This window comes from Pseudopodoces humilis, chromosome 20 (assembly GCF_049639895.1).
Source record: "Pseudopodoces humilis isolate 2021_Gansu_Grassland_sample_001 chromosome 20, ASM4963989v1, whole genome shotgun sequence".
Taxonomy (NCBI): domain Eukaryota; kingdom Metazoa; phylum Chordata; class Aves; order Passeriformes; family Paridae; genus Pseudopodoces; species Pseudopodoces humilis.
Window position 1 is genome coordinate 9,702,326 of NC_142219.1, and position 25,142 is coordinate 9,727,467.

At 49.1% G+C, this 25,142-nt stretch overlaps 1 protein-coding gene across 4 annotated transcripts in view; it reads right to left on the bottom strand.

The window, feature by feature from the left end:
* Window positions 1-374: 374 nt before the first annotated feature.
* TPCN1 (two pore segment channel 1) overlaps window positions 375-25,142 on the bottom strand; it is a 43,291-nt gene continuing 18,523 nt past the window's right edge. For all 4 annotated transcript variants that reach the window (XM_005524408.3, XM_088064979.1, XM_088064977.1 and 1 more), the window contains 25 exons: window positions 23,238-23,362; window positions 20,593-20,769; window positions 19,643-19,756; window positions 19,277-19,407; window positions 18,684-18,772; window positions 18,073-18,107; window positions 17,457-17,515; window positions 16,630-16,729; window positions 15,603-15,719; window positions 14,622-14,746; window positions 13,361-13,409; window positions 13,099-13,162; window positions 12,201-12,245; window positions 11,401-11,457; window positions 11,257-11,310; window positions 10,837-10,909; window positions 10,523-10,630; window positions 9,252-9,323; window positions 8,355-8,444; window positions 7,542-7,657; window positions 6,820-6,866; window positions 6,241-6,394; window positions 4,847-4,983; window positions 4,063-4,143; window positions 375-2,965 (listed from right to left, as the gene is read on the bottom strand). In XM_005524408.3, coding sequence (XP_005524465.1) covers window positions 2,843-2,965; window positions 4,063-4,143; window positions 4,847-4,983; window positions 6,241-6,394; window positions 6,820-6,866; window positions 7,542-7,657; window positions 8,355-8,444; window positions 9,252-9,323; window positions 10,523-10,630; window positions 10,837-10,909; window positions 11,257-11,310; window positions 11,401-11,457; window positions 12,201-12,245; window positions 13,099-13,162; window positions 13,361-13,409; window positions 14,622-14,746; window positions 15,603-15,719; window positions 16,630-16,729; window positions 17,457-17,515; window positions 18,073-18,107; window positions 18,684-18,772; window positions 19,277-19,407; window positions 19,643-19,756; window positions 20,593-20,769; window positions 23,238-23,362 — 2,342 coding nt within the window. In that variant the 3' untranslated portion in view covers window positions 375-2,842. The remainder of the gene's footprint in view (window positions 2,966-4,062; window positions 4,144-4,846; window positions 4,984-6,240; window positions 6,395-6,819; window positions 6,867-7,541; window positions 7,658-8,354; window positions 8,445-9,251; window positions 9,324-10,522; window positions 10,631-10,836; window positions 10,910-11,256; window positions 11,311-11,400; window positions 11,458-12,200; window positions 12,246-13,098; window positions 13,163-13,360; window positions 13,410-14,621; window positions 14,747-15,602; window positions 15,720-16,629; window positions 16,730-17,456; window positions 17,516-18,072; window positions 18,108-18,683; window positions 18,773-19,276; window positions 19,408-19,642; window positions 19,757-20,592; window positions 20,770-23,237; window positions 23,363-25,142) is intronic.

Sequence of the window (25,142 nt, forward strand, 5' to 3'; positions counted from 1 at the left end):
GCCACAACGCCCACTTCCTGCCACAAGCAGGGCTAAAGCAATCGAAAAACCCTGGCCCACGTCCCAGGACAGAGGTCAAAGACCCCTTCTGGCCTCAACACTGCACCGGGGCAGCTCTAGAAAGCACAACTTTGAAAGTGTTTTCTTGATGTTTCCCCCTGGCAGGGGGAAGGCAGAAGGGAAGGGAAGGCTCTGTAACGTCCTGGGACAGGAATGCAGAGCAGCTCAGCAGGGCAAGCAGGCAAAATATTCCAAACACAAGCACTTGCCACCGGAGAGGGCGGGCAGGCTCCTCTTCAAACACTGGAAATGCTCCAGCCTGGCCAAACCCCACCTCTGGAACAACACGGGAAGGAGGAAAGGAAGCCGCTGCCTTTACGAAGCCGAGGATGCTCTTTATTAGTGCGCCTGAAAAAAATCTAGAGAACATCTGACAGACACGTCCATAAAATCAGGGTTTTTTTATAAACAAAACACCAGCATACAAAATCCTGCAGTGCTTCCTCCCGTGCTCCCTACAAAATGATTGTCTCAGTCATCAGTCTGTGTGTCGGGGGAGGGAGAGGAGGATAAATAGAAGGGGATGCCCCGTACTCAAACTTTTGTTTCCTTCCAAAGTCATATGGAAGAAGCTAACTCCTGTCACCCTCCTTGGTTTTACAAAAATAATGAACAGAGCGGGTGTGTGGGGGAGGATCAACACCTTGGAGGCAGCACCCTGACCCCCAGCCCTCCAGGGAGCCCTTTATTGCATGATCAGCAGCCAGCGCCTTCCTCACCACAGCTTAAAGCCACAGCTCCTTTCACACCCAGAAAACACGCCCAAAGCAAAAATGAAAATGTCACTGAGCTCTGCCAGCAGAAGTCGGCTGTAGGGGAATGTGGAGATTAAACACAGCCACTTTTTTTCCCCCCACTAACCTTCATAATGCTCATTCTTCCTGCCCACAACTTGAAGCACAATAAACACCATCTCCTGCAGCCCCAGGACTAATCTGGATCAACCTCCCGGGCTGCGACTCCACGCAGAGCAACTGCAAGAGCAACAACTGCACTGCTTGTTAACCTGTGGGTGAATTTATGGTTTGGAAAACAGCCCTTTAAAGTCCTTCACGGGTCAGCTCAGAAGTAGTTTCATACCTGCAAGTATCCAGAAAGGAAACAACGAGTTACCCATGAGGCACCCAGGGAATTTGGCAAAGGTTGGGAGCAGCCACTGGTGCGTGTGTGCTGCCTGGAAAGCTTCCAAGTGCTCCCACCGTGCCATGGAGGGAGAGATTTCCAGAAGCAGCTCTGTCTTGCCTCCCTCTGAAAGTCTCACCCACCCAGGAAATGCTCCTGAGCTGCCCAGGTAGGATCAGTCCTCTCCTGCTGTCCTTGTGCCACGAGGTGAGGCCACCAAGGAAAGGACAGGCATGAGGAACAAAGGGAATGGGGACACATCTCCCACTGCCTGGTGCACCTGGAGGAGGGAGGAAGCCTCCCCAGGAAGCTCCACTCTTAGTCTGAACCTGAGGGAAGATCAAACAGCAAGAGATGAGGGACCCTGCCAGCTGCCAGGGACTTCCAGCCCTCAGACCTTCCAGTGCTGACAGGGAAAAGAGGGACCTGGAGAGACAAATGTTAATAATTGATGACACGAGTGCCACAATCCCACAAACGTGGCAGAGCTGGGAAGGGATCCCTTTTTCCTCCCTTCCTCCTCATCCCTCAGCTCTCAGGTGCAGAAAAGCAGACAGGTGAGAAGAATCCTTGTTTTCCACACTTCTCCTGCATCCAAAATCCAGGGGAACAGCAGAGCTCTTCAGTGGATCTTCCCAAGATCTGACTGAGAAACATCCCTGCAAGGGAGGAGCCCCACTCTGAGCTGGGACTCGCTCAGCTGGACTGAGGACTGACCAGCAGGACTGTGCAATGCCCAGGAGTTCTCCTTAACCCAGAGCCAGCCAGAAAAATCCAAACTTGGAGCTGCAAAACCTTCCACTATTCCCAGCCACTTATCCGAGCTAAGGACCAGCCAGGGAGGCTTTACAGGGCAGGTGGCAGAACCCAACAGCCACATCACCCTGCAGAATCCCCCTCCCTGAACACAACCAGGAGCTCTGGGGTTTGCAAAAGTGACCCCAAGGCCAGGCAGTGCCACGGGCAGGACTGACCAGCAGCGATGCAGATACAGCAGAGAGAGTCTCCAAAGCCCTGTCCCACCTGTGGTCATAACATGAGGTGCTGGCCCTCAGCTCTGCCTCAGAACTGCTCAGGGACAGCGAAATTCAGTAATCAGAGCTGCAGCTTCTACAGGGAGTACATCTAGGTGTGCCAAAAAGGAGGGGGAGGGCAGGCTGCCCTTCCAAAGTGCTGAGATCTCACACCACCTCCCCTTTCTTTGCGTAAGGAAGGTGGAGAAGAAACAAAAACTCACTCCCTTATCTTTTGTCCCTAGGTTAATGGTACCCTTTGAGCAACAGGGATCTTCCAAAAGGGCCCAAGTTTTACTGTTAAGCAGGTGACTTCAGCGAATTCCCTGCTGTTAATGGATTACACATCCCTTTCCCCAAGGTCTGTTAGTGGTAAGACAAGCAGCAGGAGCTGGAGCCTGGGAAAGGGCTCAGAGGGACAAGGGCTCTGTTCTGCCCAGATGTGCTGAGCATGGCATCACACTCCATCTGTGTGCAGCAGCCTTCCCCAGAGCCCCCCAGGCCTCTGGCTTCTCAGCAACCACTGCTGGGGCGAGATTTGATCCCTACACTGGTACACTGACAGATCTATATACACCCTCCCAAAATACAGCCTGGGGAGGAATACTCTAGGTTATTGCATAGAAGGTGGCTCGCGTTAGCTAGGCCTAAATGACAGTCTGGGAGCGTTGTCGGAGGCTCAGGGGCTTCAGAGAGCTGCTGGAAGCAGATGCAGGCTCTTGCAGTGGTGTTTGAGATTCCTCTTTCCTGGAGTGCTCCTCGTACCACTCCTGCAGCAGGGGAGTAAACAGGCAGGGATCAGGCTGTGCCCCACACACCCCAAAAGGGCAGAGCCTCCTGTCTCTGCCAAGTGAGGGCACCTGTTTTCAGGCACAGAGGGCTCTTTCCACAGCCCTGGATAGATCCTGAACTCCTGGAACAACCCAGCTAACTGCAGCATGGCTGTGGTGGGTGCACCGAGACCTCGCCACCCACAGCCCAAACAAACATCCCTCCCCTTAGGATGTCCCTCCTGAACACCCAGGGCTTGAGTACAGCTGCTCCCATGATGTCTGGGACTTGCAGAGCTGCTCCTGGTGCTGGGCAGCACCAGGGTGTGCCAGGATGTCCCGTCCCTCAGGCACAGACCAAGCACAACAGGCAGGGAGTTTCTCTGCAGATGACCCAGTAAATAATGTAAATGGTAAATAATGTAAATGGTAAATAATGTAAATGGTAAATAATGTAAATGGTAAATAATGTAAATGGTAAATAATGTGTATTTTCCTCAGGGGAGCTCAAGACTCATCCCCAATCTGTCTGCTCTGGGAACAAAGGGCAGACTCAAATGATTACAAGGCTAATTCTTTCAGCACTGATCATTGTATTAGCCCATGACCTTCAACTGCCTTTGGCAGGACAGTGACCAAACCCATGGCAGAAAGCTCCTGACCACGGATGGCACTGGCAGGAAGGTGCTTAAAACCCAGGGAATCTGCTGATTTACTTGTCTCCCATCTTGCTCAGCCTGCAAACCAGGCAGCCCTGCCTGGGACAAGCCCTGGTTTCTGTGTCAGACTGACACACCCAAGCTCAAGCACATTCCAGAGGTTTAAGAGCTCTGTGCTCAGCAGCCAAGCCCCAGCAGACACCCGGGGAGCCCAGGGCAGCTCAGCAAAGCACAAGTGCCTGTGCACACCCCCAGCGTGGTTACTGTGCCTGGCCTGACACACCTGCACCCACTGAGGAGCTCCGATGTGCTCTGTGGTTTCACAAACCCCTGGCCTCAGAGGAAAGCAGCCCCCAGTGCTTGAAAGGATGGGTTGTTAATCCAGGGAATGTTCTCACCACAGACTTGGTGGCACAGCTCCAGCTCAGGCTCACATACCTGTATCTCCTCCTCATACATCTTCATACTCAGATCACTCTTGGTCCTCGACCTGCGTCCCAGAAACACCGTTGACATTTGCTGAAGAGTTGGGGCAAGGAGGAGGAAACACCAAAAAAGACATTCATCAGTCACTGAGCAGCTGGATCTGTCCTGGAACTTCAGGCATGCTTCCTGTGGACACCCATCACCCACTGATGAGCTCAGACTACCCCAAGCTCCTCCTGTTGTCACCTGAGAGGCTGCAGCACCTCCCTTGTGGAGGTGACACAGGGGTACAATGCTCATTATTTAAACAACCACTTCAGCTCTTCCCAGATGCATGAGACAACAGTTCTGAGACAAGAGCTCATTTTCCCATGTTTTAGAATGGAAGCATAAGCAGTGCCATGGAGAAAGGAAAGACCTGGGATCAAGGCCACCATGCTGCTGCATAATGCCCCAGGACTGTCCAAACCTCAGTGCATGATGGCACAGAGAGAGGCAGGAGAATTATGAGATAGTGGCTTCCTTAGAGGAAAAAATAAATATGCTTTTTTTCAGTCAGCACAGGGCCAGGACAGCTCTAAGGGAAGTTTGCAGGCAGCAGGGATGAGCCTTTGTCAAGGCTAAGCAAGGAGCAGCTGCTGCTTTTCTAGAGCAGCAACATTTTGTGGTGCTGCAGAGTCCCTCCAGCAGCTCAGCCCTCAACGCTGCACAGGCAGGTGGAACTTCTCTCTCCAGACAGACAAAGTGGCCTGGCACACCTCCCTCTCCTGCAGGTGAGACCTTGCAGTGTTCTTACCCCGTATTTGTCCATCTGCAACACGATCTTCTGCAGCTGAGCTGTTTCGGTGGCAGCTGAAGTCCTCTTGTATAGCTCAATTATGCCAATCACCTCCTCCTTGGAGATCTCCTTCTCCAGCACAATGCCATTATCTTCTGGAGTGGGAAGAAACAGAAAGAGAGACCAAAAAAAAGTCTCCAAGAAAAGCATTGCTTCAACAGCTGCTGCAATAACCTTGGAAGGCAAAGCCTAAAGCACACAGGGCCAAGCCAGAGGTCAGGTACAGTCTGTACCTGCTTTTGGGACTAGAACATGGATATGCTTGACCCCCAATAAGGCAGGGAGAAAGTTAACTGGTGTGTAGGGCTAGAAGACCTTCTGACTCAAACTATTCTCATCAGGCTCCTAGGTATCTTAAAAAAAAAATAAATCTTGTAGCTTTTTTGCTAACCTGTAAATTAAGAAATCAAATAATCACACAAGAGTTGCTGCCTTTTGACCTTCACCTGCCTAAGAGGGCTTGGGAGTCCAGGGCTGACCAATGCCCTTCACTGCTCCCTTCAAATTGGGTGCAGGAAGGATCACAAGTGTTTCCCTAATTAACAGCTCCTGGGCCACAGATTTGATCTTCTGGCACCTGAAAAAACGGGGGGCTGTGGCCTTCAGGTGAAGGAACAACAGGAGAAGGGCTGTAAGCCATTAGTGTGGCATTGGCACCTGAATTGGCAGGTCAGGAAGGTACCTGCAGTTCCAGACCCCCCAGCTCAGGAGAAAAAGGACAGTGAGTGATGAGGGGGATGGAGAGCCCAGTCACTGCCAGTTCCTAGAGGAGAAGGCATGTCCAAAACCAGCACAGAGTCAGCAGCCTAAGTACAACCAGAAAATGTGGGAAGAATGCACAGGCAGTGTCTGTAGTCCTCCAGGTCATGGCAAAAAGTCCAAATCACCCTGGAGACACGTCCTGCCATCAGTGAGTGTATTAGTGAGGAAGGGAAATTGGTTTAAAAAAAATTATTGAGCTTTGCTACATCATTGTTGCAAGGTTTCCTAGAAATCTCGCATGAAATGCACACAGACTTCCTATTTTCAAAGAATTTGGTTGAAATGGCTCAAGTGGTTTAAGTTTGTATGTGTGTGTGCACACAAACATATAGACATATATAAAACCCACATAAATACACCCACACATGCTTTTTGGGGAATTCTGGGGGAGAGATGAGGGGCAGAGCAGAAAGACCAGACAGGAATATCACACAAAAAAGCAAAAGAATTAGCTCAGAATGTCAGGCTTAAAAGGAAAAAAAAAATTTAAAAAAATCTGTTTTTTCCTGGCCAATCACATTCTCTCCTACAGACAAAGTTCCAGGGAGAGAAGACACAACGTTGTAGGTCGGCCAAGCCTCAGTTCTGACCTTCTGAATCCTGGTTCTTCCGAGTGTAGTTCATGCGGAAGACAAAAGCGTCCAGGATGAAAGCCACGATGATTGTCATCACCACCATGGTCACAATGTAGAAGATCATGAAGTACAGACGGCTCCAGTGAGTGGTTTGGGATGTCACCCCTTCCTAAAGAGGAGAGGGAAGAAGTGAGCAGCGCACAGAAGAAGGGAGAGGCAGTGTTAGCTGCTTGTCAACAGGCACAAAGCAGCACAAATACTCGGGCCCCAGGGACTGCTTGTGCAATTCCCAAACAGATCCTTGCAGCTAAAAAGAGATGTTCCTACAGGCAAACACACAGAACATCCAAAGCTGGTGGCTGTAAGTGCCACTGTGCCACGAGAACACAGCTTGGACAGCAGGGTGACAAACTGGAGCACAGGGTGACTTTGTTTGTCCAGCCTGTGAAGGCTGAAAAGGTGCCCAGCAGCATGGCAGGGGCCAAATGCCTCCCAACAGTCAGGACCAAAAGTCACCATGGGAATAAAAGCAGTGGTGGTGTGGAAGGTGTGCCTGAGCTGACAGAGCCTGTGCTGCCTGCAGGGCTCACTCACCATGATGATGTACCAGTCATTGACCACCGTCAGCTCAAACAGTGTCACTGCACAGAAGAGGGAGAAAACACACACAGCTAATTGTTTTATCCATCCTGACCTGTTTCACAGTGATTTTTAGATAAAGTGTCTGACAGGGAAGACTGACACAAGACAGCAAAGTCTGAATAAAGAGAGCAAATCCAGAGGGAACTCAGACCCTCCCCACTGCAATTACTTCAGACAAAGGGGGTCAGACCCACGGAACCTGCAGCATGGCTTCATCTCTGTTTCTTAAAGAAACCAGACCTGACTCTTCACCAGAGAGCTCTGAAATCTCCAGGAGATAAACATTCTGCTCACACATTAAGAAAAATCATGGAGAGTAATCAACACATTCAAACTATTCCTCATCGGAGAGTTTAAAGAGAGGCACTGCTGCTGGTTCTTCAGAAGGGCAGTGATTTAATGCCCTCATTACACACCTCTGGTCTGACCACCAGCCAGAACAGATCTGCTGGCTTCCAGCTGGCTCTGAGAGACCTCTGCTTACCCTGCAGAGCAGGGCTGGCACAATCAGTCAGCTGGAGCTCTCCAGACAGAAGGAGCAGGATGCTGAGTGAGGTGCATTAGCAGGACTCCCTGGGAGAGTCCCGGGTTCACATCAGCATTACAGCATTACAGAGCCATCCAGCTCTGCAGGAACACAGGATAAGCTTTCCTAGGGACAAAAGTGCCCTCACCAAAGCTGTTCAGAATGTTGTCAAAGTTGTTGAGATAGTAATAACCTTCTTCCACAACTGTTTTGTTGCCAACTGTGTGGTTCACCCAGCGGTAGGAGTCTGCGACTGTGCTTGTGCTGGTCAGAGAAAACAGGACAAAGAATCAGCAGAGACTGGAAAAGCAAGGGAAATCTAAAAGGATATAAATACCAGCCCCTCTAGAAGGTGGAAATAAGAGTGGCAATTTCTGCCTCTTGGCCAACACTTGTCCTGTCCTCTGGAAGGAATCCTCTCTCTTTCACAGCTCAGGGAGCACACGGAGTCTTTCAAATCATTCAGCAAGTATTATACCAGAGAAGCTGCAAGTTTGAGCTCCTTGGCTCACACCCTTCAAGCTTGGCATTTCCAAGTGGTCTGCCATCATTAAAAGTGAAAAGGGAACAGGAACAGGACAGCTCAGAGTCCAGGACCAGGTGAATTTATTTTGGGTGAATTTGTTGCTGGACAAGCAACTCTGGCATTATAGAAACAGAATGGTTTGGGTAGGAAAGGGCCTTAAAGCTCATCCAGCTCCATCCCCTGCCACGGGCAGGGACACCTCCCACCATTCCAGGTTGCTCCAAGCCCCATCCAACCTGGCCTTGGACACTTCCAGTCATGGGGCAAGAGAAATGAACTATCTCCTGGATTTTTGCCACGTGTTGCCTTAGCTACAAAACCCCATTCAGTCCCATCCTCTGGCCACTTCTCCACAGGGAAATGGAGCTGCCAGAGCTCCCTGCTGCTGGCTGAGTACCAGAAGCGCTGTTGAGGGGCTGGATTTGAGCTACTCACTTGCAGCAGTTTGGGTAGACCACACCAGCAAAGAACTCCATGCCAACGATGGCAAAGCAGTAGTAGAAGATGAGCAGGGTTAAACCCAGGCTGGAGGCAGAAACAGAAAGAGCACTGTGCTGCTGGAGAGTTGCTAAGGCAGGGAAACACAAAATCCTAGGCTGGTTGCTCTGGGAGGAACTTCCAAGGGATGGGAAGCAGCACTGGAAAGCCCAGCTCACCCTCCCTGCTGCTGTGGCTCTGCAGCTCTTGGCCTGCTCTCATTCAGGGAGCCCTTGGACAAGGAGCTTGCCACTCGCTGAAGAGAAACCAAAGAGCAGCCTGGACTCCCTCCCAGCCTGTCCTCTGCTGTTAAATAAACTTCTCTCCACAGCTCCTTTCATAAAGAACACCACACACTGCTTCTGCCCTCTCCACATCCTCGGACTTGGCAGGGACTGTGCCAAGAGCAGGGCTCTGCAGCCAACTCGGGCCTCCTGCAAGGGCAGCAGGGCTGAGGAGGCCCCAGTCCAGCCCCAGGCTCCCTCTGCCCCACCATTTCACAATACTGCTCCCCAGGGGCCCTGCTGAGCACAGGGGAACACCTGGGGCCGAGGGGATTCGTTCTTCCCACATGGGCTTCATCTCTCAGCAAGAGCTGGGATGGGGGAGATGAATTAAAACAAGCAGGGACTCGGTTATCCTCCGAACACAAAAGCAGGAGGAGGCCCAGGGTGCTGGAGTGTTGCTGCTCCAAGGAATTGGAGGATGAACACTCCACTGGTTAAGAAGAATCAGTAACTACCCACTGACAGATCAGAGCAAAAATCCCTTCAAGCAGGTTGTCCAGGTCCCTGTCCTGACCCCAAACCCTCACTCCCCTCTCCCTGCCATCACCCAAAGAGCAGAAGTTGGTACCTGGCCATGCGAGGGAACAACTCAAACATGGTGTCCAGGACATTCCTGTAGCGTTTCTTCAGTTTGAACAGCCTGAAAGGAGAGGCCAGGAGTTACCCACACCCTGCAGCATTCCTGGTGTTGGGGAAAGAGCTAAAAGGAGAATCCCAGCTCTCTCTACCTCCCAGGTCAATGGCAGTGAGGTTTCCTGACAGCTCACTGCTCTTGCTCAAGTGGTCTCTGCTCTCCTTCCTGCTGTCCCACTGGAATGTTCCTGACACATTCAACTGTTCACAGGACTGAGGATCCCAGGGGGGAAAAGGCTGTCATTTTACATGGCATGATGCAAAAACAGCTATTTAAAACTCCTAAAAACTGTAAGAACTTACACTAGTCCCATGTACAGGGTCAGGATTCATTCCTGCTTCCCCCAGACAGAAGCTTTTCTGTGTTTCCACCATGACCCAATAAAAACTGATGAAAGAAAACTGCACTGTGCCTGCTAATTCAAGATTTGGCAACCCCATCAGCCTTTACAGAGAAACACAGCTGCCAAACAGGCTTTGGCAGGGGAGGAACAGAGAAAACATTATTTTTTTTTTTCCCCTCTTGAGTGTCATGAAGTGTTTTTAAAATCCTCAGTGAAGAGCTAAATTACATTAGCTTGTTTTTAATGAAACATTTTGCCTCAAATCCCTTCCCCCTGTGGCTCTGGAGGTGTTTGTGAAGGTGAGTGTACCTCGACATGAGAGGGTTAATCAGCCCCAGCTCCCTGAACTGCAGAGAGGCTCCAGGCCATGGTCTTGCTCTGAGTGTGAGATGCAGCTAGAGCAGGGCAGTACTTCACCCTAGAAAGCAGCATCCTTTGAAAACTGTAATTTCTGGTAATTCAATGGAAATTATTAAACTGGCTCAGACCATCTCACCCTGACAGAAAAAGCTTTTCTCTGAACAGCATCAGACAATTTAGAGGAGGTGTAAGAACCCCACGAAGGCAGACACAGGATAATCTGCCCCCAGTAAATCCCTTGATCTCTATTAGAGATCAGCTTAAGCTCCAAAGCACGGGGTTTTCATATCCCATCCCAAGTTTTTGTTATCGTTCGTTTTGATAACTCGGGCTAATCTCATTACCCCACGCAATTCCTGTTTGCCACGGTCACATTCCCACAGAGCAGTCCTTGCCCTCTCCTGCTGAGGAGCTCAGTCCCCAGTGGGACTGATGGAAAACAAAGCTGTTTTCTCCCACCTGCTCTCTGGAATCCCCCCCTTCCCAGCCTTTCCCACCTCACCTCAGCAGCTGGAGGGGTCGCAGGACCACGATGAAGTAAAAGGGCTCCATGTCAAAGGCCAGTGCCATGAGCCCCAAAAATGCAAACAGGGTGACTGAGAAGTCAAAGCTGGAAAGAAAAATGAAATAGAATAGATGTAAGCAATGATTCAGCAGCAGTGCTTCAGCAGAGAAGAGGGATCGGTGCTGCTCCAGCCTGAGAAGATGCACGAGGCCAGGGGCAGAAGAATTGTAAGAGCTGGCTGATGGCCTTCTCTCTACAGGCTTGGCTCAGAAGTTGGTGCTTCCAGCCCAAAAAGATAAGTGTGTACTCACAGATTCCAGCCTGAGGACAGGTACTCCACAGGCCCCAGCCCAGTGGTCTTCAGGAGCAGCTCCACGCCATAGACTGCAAACCAAGAGGGATCGGGAATGAGCAGCACCACAGGAAAGGCTCATGGGAAGGTCTGTCCTTGTAGATGTGTGGGGATTTTAAAGGATTTCTGAACAGGGGTTTAACAGACCCCACCCATCCTCCTCATTCTCAGTGGGGTGCCAAAGAGACTTTTCCCCTCCCAATCAACACATTTTCCTGTGTTCACAGAGATTTCTCTCCGGAAAAGTCTACAAAGCAATGCCTGCCAGGCACACCACTGTTCTGGATGGAGGCTCTACAGCCATGGTTAAGTTACAACTTCAATTCCCTTCCCAGCTCCTCAGGAAATGACACAGCTCTGTTGGGAGGCATCAGCTTACTTGTGAGGAAGACTATGTAGCTCCACGGGACATTCCTGGAGAAGAAATTCCCTCCTGCAAGACACAAAAACAGCTTTCTCAAGCCTTCCCTTTTTTCCAATCCCCCAGCACCACAGTCAAGGAACAAGGTGTGATGTTTCCTACCTTGCAACATGAAGGTTTCAACAAGAATCCAAATTCCATTCACAGCCACCACAGTGTCTGGAAAACAAAGGAAATACCCATAGCAAAACCACTCCTGGATATCCATTTCTTAAGCTAACAAAAAGAATACAATATAGGACAAGTGGGCAGGGTCACTGGTTCCAACTCAATGAACAAATTGAACTCATAAATTGGGAGTCTTTCCCCCATGTCTTTCTCCAGGCCTTTAACAGATGCAGTGCCCTTATGTTAAAAAAAGAACCAAAACTAAAAAACTCCAAACCCAACCCCAAATTACTGAGTTGGAATAGATGATTTAGAAGCCAGCAGGTAGCACCAGGAGGAAGCACTTTCTCCTCTAGAGAAGAGAAGCACAGACTCCTCACAGGATTGCCAAACAATCCCTCCAGCAGTGAGGACGCTCACAGCTCCTCGAGAGCAAACAGAATGTGGCTGAGTGGCAAGGCACTTCCTTATCCAGCATCCTTCAGCTGCAAGATAAACCCCCCAAGGTTTGGGAAAGCTGATCACCAACCCACCTAAATGCAACAAGCTGACTCCTCCAGCACCAGCCCCACAGGGCGTTGTGCAGTGAGCCAGGGAACCTCTCCAGAATGAGAGCTGAGAGCCCAGGCTGCTGGTACAATGAAGAACTTCCCTCCCTCTCCACCAAAACTCCAAAATTTATCCATGAACCATGGCTCAGGCCACACCAAGTCCTTGGAGGGCTGGCAGGCACAGCACACCAGACCCACATGAGCAAGGGAGCCAGGCAGAGACAGCTCATTGCTCCTACTCACACATCGTGTACTGGAACACACGGGACTTCACCAGGATGTTGATGCCTGTGTGAAGGAAAGGATGACCAAAATGTTTACACCATCCTCCACACCACAGATCCCTCTATCTTCTCCTTAGAGACATTTTCCATACCAATCCTCAGCACAGAAGCTAAACAGATCAGCAGATGATTAACTTTCACTTTTTGGGAACATATATCCTTAATCCTTATATCATATATCCTTATCCATAGATCATATAAATTCTTAAATATCCTTTAGAATTTTAGCAGCAATGAAGTAATTATCCTTAGCCCCCAGGATGTTTGGTGTCCATGTGCTAATTCTGGGGTGTGGACAGAAGTAAATGCTCTGTGTTTGGAACAACAGGAAGGGTTGGGAGCATCAGCAAAGCTCTGAGGGCTGCCTGTGGCAGCTGGATTTGGATCACAAGGTGTCAGCTGCTCCCCAGCAGCACAAAACACCTCATAAGAGCTGCAGGTTCTTAATTCTGAATGGCTACATCCAGTCAGGAAACTTGGGGCACAGGAGGTAAACTGGCAATGCATTATTCTGATGGGGGCTCCAGGCCTCTTTTCCTTTCCCAAACTGCAGTTCTGGAACTGGATGGAAGCTGCAACTACCTCTTGGGACCAGGCAGCCTAACAGCTTTTGTGACAACCCAAATCCCAGTCCACAGTCACTGCAGGAATATTTACAGGACAGAAATCTTCCCTGGAGACTCTGAATCCAAGTCTCTGGCCTCAGAGGCTCTGGATACACAGGGAGTTGGTTAGAAGGCCTTCCCTCAGGTGTTTGCCAGGGACATAATAGGAAGTCCTTTCAGAGTGTCCTGCCTTCGTAAAGAAATACTCCTCCTGCCAGCTGAACACAGGCTGCCATGAAAACAGTGTGTTACCTTTAAAAATAAGGAAGGCAGTCCGTGGAAGGTCATCAAACCAGTGCTCGCGGTTCCGTTTTGCCTGCGAGCAGAACAGCCACGGTCAGCAGCAGCCAGAGCCACATCCATGCAGACAAAAGGGCAGGCATGGACACCCACCTTACCCCCATCACCTCCCTCTCTTAGGCTGCCTTTGTTTCTTACCCAGCTCCTCTCTAACCGCTCCTTTTCTCTCCCTCCCACACACAGCTCCCTTCTTCTCTACCCAACAAACTCTTACCTTCCATTTTAAGCCAACAACTTCATAGAAATTGTAAAAATCCTTTAGACTGCAAAACAGAAAGAAAGATCTGATCAGAGCCTTGAGGGTGACCAGGTCTTTAATTGTCCTTGTCAGACATCACTGGTGGAGAGCCCCTGGAAGTGATTAACTCCTTATCAGAACTGCAGCCACAGCCGACAGAACTCAACAGTGACCTCTTCCCAGCCTGGCCAAAGGCTCCTGACTGACAATAGCCAGCATCTCCTTTCTGTAATGCTTCAGCCCTTAGGGGAAACTCTGACTCTACTGAACTCCAGAATTTTACCACTGAGAGGAAAGACCTGAGGCTTAGATGCCAACCCCAAGGGATGGAGATTGCACTGCTCTTCATGAAGAAGTCTTGGACTGGCTTAATTACTCATATGGTTCTTTTCTAACATCTTTGCACATTTTCTTTTCAAGCTAAAAATGAAGTTTGAAAAAGGACATGAAAGCAAAGAAACTCATAGGACATGAGTGCCTGGCTAGGTGCTCGGGGTCAGGCCTGTAACAGCTTTTATGTGTCTGCAAGTGAGGACGCTGAACTTCTCAGACTCTTACTGGTGACATCGGTGCCTGAATTTCACAACTCAGTCTTTCTCCCTGTGCCATTTTCAATACTTCTCTGTGGCACTTGACTTCAAGGAGAAGCATCAGCACCAGTTTCATAGGAGAGTCACTTGGAACCTGTCTGTGGCCAGAACAAAGGAAAAGGAAGAGAAGATCTCCTGCTCTAATTCCCTCTGCTCCCTTGCTGGTTGGAGTTAGTTGCACCCACCCCCCACCAGAATGGCAATTCTCTGCCTCATAACACCGAGGATGCACCCTGAAAGCACCAGCAGAACTAAATTTTAATTAACAAAACCCTAGGGGTAAGGGGAACGACAGCCAGCTGCTGGAAAAAAGCAGAAACTTGTTAAGCTGTGAGGCTGCAGTGTGTGAGGAAATGCCCCTCACGGGCCCCAGCGCTGCTCCCCAGCTCCTGGCTCTGTTCTGGCAGGGGAGTGGGAAGCAGATCCTGCCTGTGAGTGCCAGCACAGCGCTGTATCCACAAGAGGGCATGCAGGAACTCCAGCACCTCCCAAGGAAAACCTCAGCTCTCAGGGTACCCACCGCTCCCAGCTTCCCAGAAAAACCCTTCCTATTCCCACATGTCACACAAGGCTGGTCCCATAAACCCAGCCATCCTCTCCAAAGCACAGCCCCAGCTGCAGGGAGTGCAGCAGCAGGACCATCCTACCTGACTAAAGGGGTATTGCTCTGATTCAGTGCTTTGAAGGTGAGATATCTCTCCCTGGCACACATCCGAGGCTTGTAGAACCGCAGCAGCCCTTCGAAGTGCTTGAAGGAAATTCCAGACGGCCTCTGGCAACAAAGGAATGCTGTTAGAGGCAGCAGGATCAGGCAGGAACGCACAGAGGCTTTTAATTCTCACTCTGGATTTGTTTTAAGCAGGATTTCATACATTATAATTGAGCCCCCTAAGTACCCTAAGCTATTACTTTAACACAGCAAGCTCATCCCAGGACACAGAGATCAGAAAGCCTTCCTGGCAATCGGTCCCTCCAGCAAATGCAGAACTGTTCCCCGTTGCCCCATCACCTGAAAACTGTCCAACCAGAAGCCCCAAGCAGAGTCCAACCCCTCTTCTTGGGAAATTAGCAGGCAGCCTAACAGATCCCATCATGGCACTTCTTTAAAACCATCTAAACATGAATTAATTTACTAGAAGTGGGTTAGTTATTTTTGGGTCTTATTTCTCTTGCTGCTCCGACAAGTTAAGCAAGGAATCAACCTTCTCCCCATAGCTCTTGTCCCTGTAAAAAGTTGTTTGTAGGTGAATTCCTTCTGTTTCTGCACTGTTCATTTGTGCAGGATCTAGAAAATGGATTCTGCCTTCAACTGTATGACCCATCCCTCCTCTCAGTAGTGATGCTTGGTAAGCCAAACAAGTCCTCAAGTGACCCAGACTCAATCAGAGAGGAATCAATGATCACATGCACTCCAGAAAAAATTTCCCTCATTTTACCAAGCCACAACCTCACGCAGGCTGAACTTCAGAGCACTCTGCTTTTTCTCCAGAAACAGAGGTGAACAAGTTATGTGAATGAAAAAACCACCAGCCCGTGGTGAGTCTGATAACAATCAACAGTGATAAATGCCCTTTATTTGGAGGTGCTGTTTAGGCAGCCCAGCCCAGGGTGCTGTGCCACAGCCGTACCTGCTTGGTGACCAGCAGCCGGTACGCGTGCTGGATGGCCGTGCGCTTGTGCAGCAGCAGGGACTTGAACTTCCTCTTCTCAATGTCATTGAAAGTGTCAAACACAACAGCCAGAAGCTGAGGAGACAGGGAAAAACAGTGCTGTTTTGACCCTTACACTCTGGAGGGTTTCAGGGAAGCAGGGAGAGGCACTGCCTGCAGCAGGAATGCTGAGGGAGGCGGGATGGAGTGGGTGAGATCCCACAAAGGGATCCCCAAGCTCACGGCTCTGATCCACTTTTTGGAGGAGGTCCAAATGTTTCTGGCCTCTCAACACTTGCTAGTGAGTTTTAGGAGCTACAGCTAAACCACACAAATGCCAGCAGAAAACCATATCAAAAGATTAATTCAAACGCCCTGATCTGTTCCTGGAAAGCAGGGTTGGAGGGCTGCTCTCTGGATTCACCCTTCCTGGGAGCTTTGGCTAACACACTGCAAAGCTAACCCTCCGTCTGGGAAGGCAGTGGAATCCAACCACAAGCATCAAATCCCTCACCTTGGGCTGCAGAATTCCTCAGCTCCTTCGGCAAGCCCTTTTCCAGCACTCACATCCTCCCCTGGGCAGCCGTGCTCTCACTCTGCAGTGATCAGCACTGCAGTCCTGCCATACTGAGTAATTCCATCCTCTTCAAACTGATTTACAAAGTATTTCGGGCAAGTCCAGATAATAAAATGCCATTTTATGATAAATAATTAAGACAGAGAAGGATAATAAATTTCATGCAACCGAGTATGTCACTCCAAGCAGGATATTAATGGGAAAGTAGTTGGAAGATGCTCATATAATTTGGTTTTCTGTGATTTAGTTCAATTCCTCATGGTTAGACATTAAAAGAGTTCTATCTGTAGTTAAGCTGCCACTTCTAGAAGTGTTCTGCCAAAGGGTCTGAGCTGATTGCAGAGCAGTTCTGGGAATGGGGAAGGCTCTGCTGAGCAATGAGCTCCAAACCCAGGCAGAGGGAAGGGAAGTGCTCCCCTGGGGACTCACCAAGTTCATGATGAAGTAGAGCTCAATGGAGAGGTACACGATGAAGAAGACGCAGGACCAGGGGTTCCGGGCGTAGGACGGCATCATCACATCAGGGAAACTGCACCCCAAAGGACACCAGGGTAAACACCAAATAACTCATGGTACACATCCCACTGCAAGAGCCACAGGGGATGTGTGTGTGTGTATAAACTCACATCTAAAGATCTGCACAGTTGTACAAAACTCGTGGAAAAAAAAAAATCAACACAGCAAGCACACCGCTCACACATCCCAAACTCCAAATGGGGTTTGTGATGTGGTTAAGGGCTATGCTTTGATACTTAACAACAGCAGTACAGCCTCGGTGCAGGTGTTACAACCTCAGATTTATTCCACCCTTTGCTAATTTCCTAATCCTCAGGGCTCTCCCTGACAGCAGATCAATATTTACTCACTGCTGTTATCCCAATTTCCTAGCAGGCAGGTGAGCTGCAGCACAGGAATAGGAAGTTACTTCTCAACAGCAAGCTGTTGGCTGACAAAGAAGCACAAACACAAATTTTCCCTTCTTGGAACAAGGCCTAACAAAGCTGTTTCCTCCCTTACTGCCCCTCACAGTGATGAAGATGTCTGAGTCCTTAGAGATAACTCTGCAGCTGAGGTCACAGTGTCCTAAAGTAAAATGAAATACCAGTTCTTCCCATGCAGGCTGACCCTGGACATCTCTCAGGCAGAGGAAAGGGGTCACCCATTTGGAGACAGAGCATTTCTGCAGATAAACTCTTGGCTCTGCCAGACTCCTCTGGGACAAAGGGAAAGACTGAGATAGAAGAGCATGAACTTACTTTGAAGTGGTCAAAAGCACAAAGAGATTCACCAGACTGTTCTCTAAGGTATTGAAGTACTGCAAGAAAAAAAAATCCCATGACAAAATGCAAGCAGGAACTCATAGGGACATTTTGTTCAAAGAAACAACCAGTCCCCCCACCCCTTTGGATACAGTCACTCCCACAAACCCCTGATGCCTTCCCTAGGGAGAACTACTTCAGCACTGGTCCCTTTTAAAGTTCCCTGAGAAATGGTGTGTGAAGAGTTAAACCAAAAGCACATTTTTCTGAGTACTTTCTCCCAGCCAGCCACAGCCTTGGCAGCAGCAGGAACCAGTGGCTGCTGGACTCTGACCACGGCAGTGGAAGTGGCCGAGCTTTGCCCCAACACCTCCTCCCCTGGGGACAGAGGAAGATGGCTCTTTTGGCTGAATGAAGGCATCAAGAACAAGGAACAACTCTGAGAATGTTCCCTTTGGGACATCCTGTCTTGGAGGAAGTTCCTTCCACACTCTTCCTCCCCAGCAGAGGCTAAAGTAGGGTGACACTGTCAGGCCTGTGCATGGTCTCACATGGAATAAACTGTGACTGCACTGTAATGCTGGACTCCCAATGAAAGAATCAAGGTACTCACCGGATCCGAGTGGTTAGGAGAAAACAAGTAAAAACCTAAAGAGGCAGCAGAGAAAATAGAGGAGGAGAGAAAGGAGAAAGAACAAACAAAACGAAAGTCAGTTCAATGTCGAGCAGTGGAGCAGTTCCCAAAGGAAGGTCCCACTAACAGTAAATCCTCTCTGACACCCTGAAGATGGACTATCAAGAAGACTTTCTCCACAGAGATTTGCCAAGAGATGCCATTGGCATTTCACTGCTCCTTTTGGAAAATAAACTTTCTGGGGATGCTTTGGACTGCAGCAGGAACACTCCAGACACATTTGTGGGGATGCAGATTAAACTGTCAATGTTGAGGAAGGGCTGGTGGAAGCAGAGCTTCAAAACACAGGCCACTGATTGTGCTCTGGCAGAGGTCAAAAGGACTTCTGTCTCAAAATCAAATACCCAGATTTCAGATTTTTTGGATGTTTTAACTCTGCATTCCAGATGACTGCAGATGAAATGGGATAGCTGGAAGATCCTGGCAACACTTTGAATCTGATCAGCTTTACATTCATCCAGGCTGTTCATGTTGCTTTTGGACAATCACTGGTTAAGAGCATCACTTCTCCATCCATAAATACAACTCACCCAGAATAGCAAATATCACCATGAAAAAAAGCAGGAGGAGAAGGATGTCAATAAATGGTGGGAGGGACTGGAAGATCTGTCGCAGATTTCTGAAAAAAAAGGAAAACATTAATAAACTAAAATTTGCACATTTACTCCTCCGGGTTGTCAGGGGAAAGAAAAAAACCCACCACCAAAACCCCACACTTGAGGGCTCTCTTCCCACTCCCTCCAAGGATTAAAAGTAGAAAGCTTGCTAAATTAAGATAATTTCCAAGCTACCCATCTGTCCCTTGCAGTCAGCTCTCAGGTACTGCAAACAACACTAATGTCACAGTGTCAGCTCTCCTTCCCCAAAGACCAGCTCTGATTCACTGTGCAGTTTCCAGGCAAGCCAAGGAGCAGAGCCAATGCAGCCACACCCCTGTGCTGGTTTATCCACCCGAGCCCTGTGTACCGACAGCACATCCACACTTAGCTCACAATGGAACCATCTCCAACACAAACGCCACTGAAAGACGCTGATTTTCCCAGGATGCCTGTAGGATTTGAGTGTTTTCCCTCCAGCCCAGCCCTAGGAACGAGGGCAGAACCCCCAGGCAGCCCAGCATCACCTTCTGACGGCCCCACAGTAGCGACAGTCCACGAGGAAGATGCAGCGCAGGGCGCGGGTGATGCGCACGTGCGAGGTCTGGCGCACCAGCACCACGATGGCCTCGATGAACTGCACCAACAGCACACATGTCTGCAAGAAAGGGGGGAATCAGAGGCAGAGCTCTGGCTGACCACCTGTTTATTTGGACATTTGAAGGATGGGAGGTGTCCCTGAGAGTTTAGGGATTTAGCATGAATCATTTGGCAGCCAGCTGGGATGTAGTGGCTACGTCATCCCTGCTGCGGTGCCGGAAGATGTTTAACCTGGCTCTTTGGTTCTTGGAGGTGCTAAAGGAGAAACCCTGACAATCAAGCAGACAACTCACCTTGACCATAGTCCTTTTGTGCCTGATAAAGGTTTGGAAGCCCAGCCACCTCATCTTCATCGAGAGTTCAAAGACGACCACGATTAACGCGAACAGCTCCAGGGTTGCGTGGACCTGCCACAGCACGGGTTTGGTGAGAACAGCGGTCCAGGAGAGCCCACACTCCTGCCCCTCCTTTTTCAAGGAGCAAGGAGCAGACAGCAGTCTGAGCATCACCTTGAGGCATGCAGGAAAACCCCAAGCCACTCTTTTACACCTAACAGAGCACTGTTTATCAAAATTTCTATATCTAATGCTTTGTACGGTTTCCTCTAAGGAGCACCAGGTCAGAATTTCCTGAAATCCATGTCCCTTCTGGGCTTGAGCAATACAGAAACAAACTTATTGATACATTTGAAACAAAAGGTCAAGATATCAACAACTTGAGCAGAAACACTCTGAAAAAAGATGAAGACTGCAATTTTTTTTGGTGAAACACGGGAAGGAGAGCTGCTGGGCAGAGAGGTTTTACACAGAGAAGGGTTTTTTCTTGAATTAGACATTCTGGAAGATCACAGGGAAGGTCCTGATCTGTGTTCTAGGAACCAGTGGTGGTGCTGGGGTAATGGCACCAGCCCTGACAAAAACTTTGAAACCACTGCATCAAAGCATGTAGATTGCTGAGTTATCTCATGAAAAAGGGAAAAAATCCACCCATTTCTGTTACAAAATGAAGAACTGCACAAATCTATAACACCAAATGAGTGCCACTTTCACTGTGCTCTGCCTAGATCAGATGGAAAAAGGAAGTTTTGCTGTCTGGCCTATCTGCTGTCAACCATTTACAGAAGAAGCCAGGTGGATTTTTTTTCCTCTTACTGCCTCCTCCTTCCTCTCTGTCTGGCCATCGTCTTCCTCTTACCCACACTGCAGAGCAAGCAGCCTGTCTCATTTAGCCCCCAGGTACTTACAAAGATGCCCAGACGGAGCATGGGGACCGCTGGAGCCTCGCAGAGGGACAGCAGCAGGAGCAGCAGGGCTGTGCTCAGCTCCATCAGGTAGAAAAGGTGGTTGTGTGCAAAGAGGTAGGCAGCGAGTGCTTTGGCATTTTTGGGGTGAGTGAAGAACTTGTCATTATTTTCTCCTTCCTAGGGCAGCAGGAATAAAGAAGGGAATAGTATTAGTCATTCTTAGTACTATAAAAGAGTGAAGAATGTAGACTTTTATAGGGATTAGATACAATTCCCAACAGACTGTTCCCATTTACAGCCTGCTGTTGACGCGTTTATTGAGGAATGGACTCTACACACACGGGACATCCCCTTCTGTTCATAACCACATCTCAGTAATGAAACTCCTTAATATCCACAAACCCCTGAGCCTTTTCACAATGAGGCAGAGAGCTGGGAGAATTTATAAAGGCAGGCAAAGAAACTTCAGAAATGTTCAGAAACATCCCAACATAAACACAGCCCCTCATTTACTTGCAACCACTTCCACATGTTTACAGGCTTATTTGATTAAACTTCTCTAGGACAGAACATGAAAACACCCAGATAAGCTCCGGGGCACCTGGCTGACAGTTGTTCCTCCTTATCTTGGCCTTGCAAAATGTCTGGGAGAAAACATTGGAGCACACACAGTGTTTTCTGCTTCAGGAATGTAAGACAGACTCCATGAAAAATTAACAAGTCTCTATGCTGATCTGTTACTCCCTCTTAACTAGAAAGCTTAATTAACATTAAAAGGTCAGATACTCCATCTTAACACTTTGCCTACAACTGATTTTCAAACAGCTACATCGTGACTATTTTTACTTCTAGGATGAAACTTAGTTTGGGGAGTTTTAGAGGGTTTTCATGCAGAACCACCCAACAGCTTCTTCTCTTTCTCAAGTCAACAGTTTTGGCAAGGGAGCTTTTGCCATTCACAGGAAACTTGCAGCCTCTTGGGAACTGTCATAAGAGATCACTTTTCCCCAGCAGGGCCACATGAATGTACGAGAAGTGTTGAGGCTTTATTTAAATGAACATCTTTCCAGGCAGGCAATTACTGCAAGGACAGTCAAGCTATTCCTATCAAAGCAGAATAGCTGTGTTTGCAGATGGGTAACGAGGTCAGGGAACTCTCTCTCCTTTAGGAAGTGAAGCATTCTCCAGACTTGCTCAAGAGAGGGCTCCCAGTGTTTCTCACTTAGTGCAGCTCAGGCTGGGTTTCAGAACAAACCCTGCTGGGTCGGCGAGCCGGGCTGGAGCAGCACAGAGCCAGCCCTGCAAAGAGCCCAGGCTGAGATCAGCAGGGTCATTCCCATCCACGCCTGGCAGAGCACACTTGTGGAATTACAAACAGCCTAAATCCTGCCTCTTGGGAGCCAAACAATTCCAAACCTGGCTGGACAGCAAAGCCCTCTTATCCAGACCTGACAGCTGCCTGCAGCCACTGCTCACAAAACTCTCTTGAAGTGATTCTACCTCATTTCAAGGACAGTGTCATCGTGGGCATTGGTCAGGTGGCAGCAGCAATCATCCCCATCCGAAGGGCCAGGCCTGCTGTGCCCATTACCATCAGAGCTGCAGCAGCTCAATGACCCTTTCCAGAGCTGCTCCAATAATCAGGAGTTTAAACAAAAGCCTGGGAGGGAGGCTGGACCCACCCTGCCATTGCCAGGGCTGCTCCAGCACACCACTGAGCGCTCGAGTGCTGCCAAGGTCTAACCTACACTGTTTTAAATAACTGAGAAGTGAGATTTCTCTGTCCTGTGGGGTCAAAGCAGGGAGGAACAAACGGGTTTTGTCACCTTGCAGTGGCTTAAACCAAAAAAAAAAAAAAAGCCCAACTGGGTCCAAAGCACCTCAGAGTTTTGAAAGGGAATGAAGAGAAGGAAGGACGGACAGTAATGGAACCAGCAACCATTTCAGACTGGACAGCTCTGGGAGCAACTCAATTTTGGTGGCTAATTCCTCACACCAGATTACAGCAACCTTAAAAAACACCAACTGCAAACCTTGTTGCAGTCAGGATGGTGTTTCTGGTTGCTGAAGCATGGGTGGGGTTTCATTCTCTGTTTTTTTAAGTATTATAAATTTTGCTCCTGGGCTGATCCTAATCCAAACATCCCTTAATCCCGTAGAAATCAAGACCTCTGCTTTCTCTCGTACCTCACATCTCCTGCAGGACTTGACTGACACTAACTGGGCCACACACCCCACCCCATGGCCAAGGCAGGATTGGGAGCTGCACTTGCAGAACAGGAGACACCCCCAGGTGTCTCTGGTCATGCTGGCCACTGACCATTCTCCCTGGAGTGACTGTAGAGATGGGATGACAATCTGTGACCAGCTACAAAAATTTCCATTTGCCAAGCTGGCAGAACTGTGCACGTGCTGAACCCCCCAAGCCCTGCAGTCCTTGGGAGAGGGTGGGTATTTTGTTGTCCAGATGCTCCAAATGACTTCCAAAGCCTATCTGGAGGTGCCTCCAGCACCGCCCCACTCCTGAAGCAGAATCCCCGGCAAAACACCAAATTTCCAGCCTCAAAACGGAAGCTGTTTGTTTCCCACAAGCAAGAACCACCGTAGCTCCTGCAGACCATTCCCCCAGCTCCAGCAGGGCTCACCTGGAGGTAGATGGCTGCCTCTTGGTAGTTCATCTCCCAGTTGTGCCGGGCAGAGCTCTGCTGGGCGCAGCACTCCCTGGCCGCGGGGCTGGAGGCATCGTTGACAACGTCGTAGCTGCCTCCATCTGCATCAGAGAAACAGGGATTGACCATTAGGGAAGCTGGGATGGAGCAGGAGGCTCTGGGATCACAGACAAGCAGAGTAGCCAGGAAAGTGGCAGCTTGTACACTGACAAATGGACTCTTGGCAGGTAAGAGCTTAAAAGAGACACTCAAACCCAGCACTTCCACACGGGAATGCTCCTGGAAGATCATCAAAAGAGACAGTTTCTTATTCCATACAGCAAACAGCTCTCCTGGCTCAGAGATGTGTGCTGTCATGCCTGAAGCTGGCTATCAGCATCAGGAACTATAAGCAGGCAGGTAACAGCCAGCAGCCTCCCAGGACAGCCAGCCCAGTGAAGAAAAGAGGGTTTGCTGAAGGAGAAAGAAGTTTTTGCACATGTCCTTGGAGCAGAGGCTGTGGAAGGATGGACACAGCACTGCCCCTGCCACGGGGCACCAGTGTGAGGAGAGAAGCTGTCAGCTCTTTGTGTGGAAGGCCCCATTTCTCACAGCACTTCAGAGTCACTAAATAACACATCTTATTTAACACTAAATAACTAAATTTCACAGCGCTCTGAGGTGCTGCTAAGTACCGACACCCCCATTATGCAAACAAACTGCAAGATGAATTTTCTGTTCACACTCCACCCATTAATTCTGAAATTTCTGAGCACCTGTCCTTCTCACCAGCAAAGAGCTATAAACAATGCCATACTGAGCATTTGAATCAGATTTTGTAAATAAAGATTTAGTTAAAAAAAAACCCCAAAACAATTCAATTGTAAAAAAGCAACTCCCAAGCAGAGCTACACACGCACAGTGCCCTTCCCATGGGAGAGTTATACAGGGCATGTATGTAAACTACAAAATAATTGCCACTTTTGCATTCTGCAGCCTCAGTATGAAAACTAAGCAAGAAAATAATTACTGCACAAAAAGGGAATGACTCTTGGTCTCTTCTTCTGAGACTGGGGGTTTTGTTTTACCTTTGACAAAGAATACTGAGCAGAAAACCCACAGCAACGAGACCTGCTTAGGGGCTGTGGTGGAGCTAGCCACACTCTCAGTTCTCCAGAGTTTCAAACATTTCCCACATCACATGGTTGTTCCTGCTCTCAGAAGAGACTTCCCTCCTCCAGTGCCTCATGTTCCCAAAGTGGGTACATGTAAAATTGAGCTTGCCAGCACAGCAGTGCTGATTTCCCCCTTTTTTTATGAGCACAGGAGCTGTGGTGTGGCAGCTCGTTCTCCCTGTGTTCGAAGTTGTTATCTGAGAGTGGGCAAAAAAGCACCACGAGGTTCTTTTCCCCTCTCATGACAGCCTGCTGAAGATTTGCTGTGACAAAATAATCCTCGATGAATTACTGATTCAGCCTCTCCAGAACACCCTCTGGAGTGGAGAGGGAGCCCATGCCAAAAACTCTACACCTGCCAAGAGAAATGGCACCATGTGCTCCTGGCAGAGGCAGGGAGTGGGAAGAAATCAGAACCCCTTCACCAGTGCACAGCCACAGCTGCCTCTCCCACCCCCAAATCAAATTAAGATAACATTTCTCTGCTTTGTGAAGACCTTCCAGATTGCACACTCAGGTTGCTGAGCATTCTGCAGCACGAAGCCTGTTTCTCTTCCTTGCTTCCCCCACACCCTTAAAATACCACTCAAAATCTGGACAAATGTTTGAATGAGGCCGGTTCCTCCCCCGCACCCCTTGATTTAGCACAGCTCTTGAAAAAAAACTGAATGATGGAGTTTTTATTTATCCACGGAGCTGGAATGGCAGCCTTCTGGTTTGTCTGCTT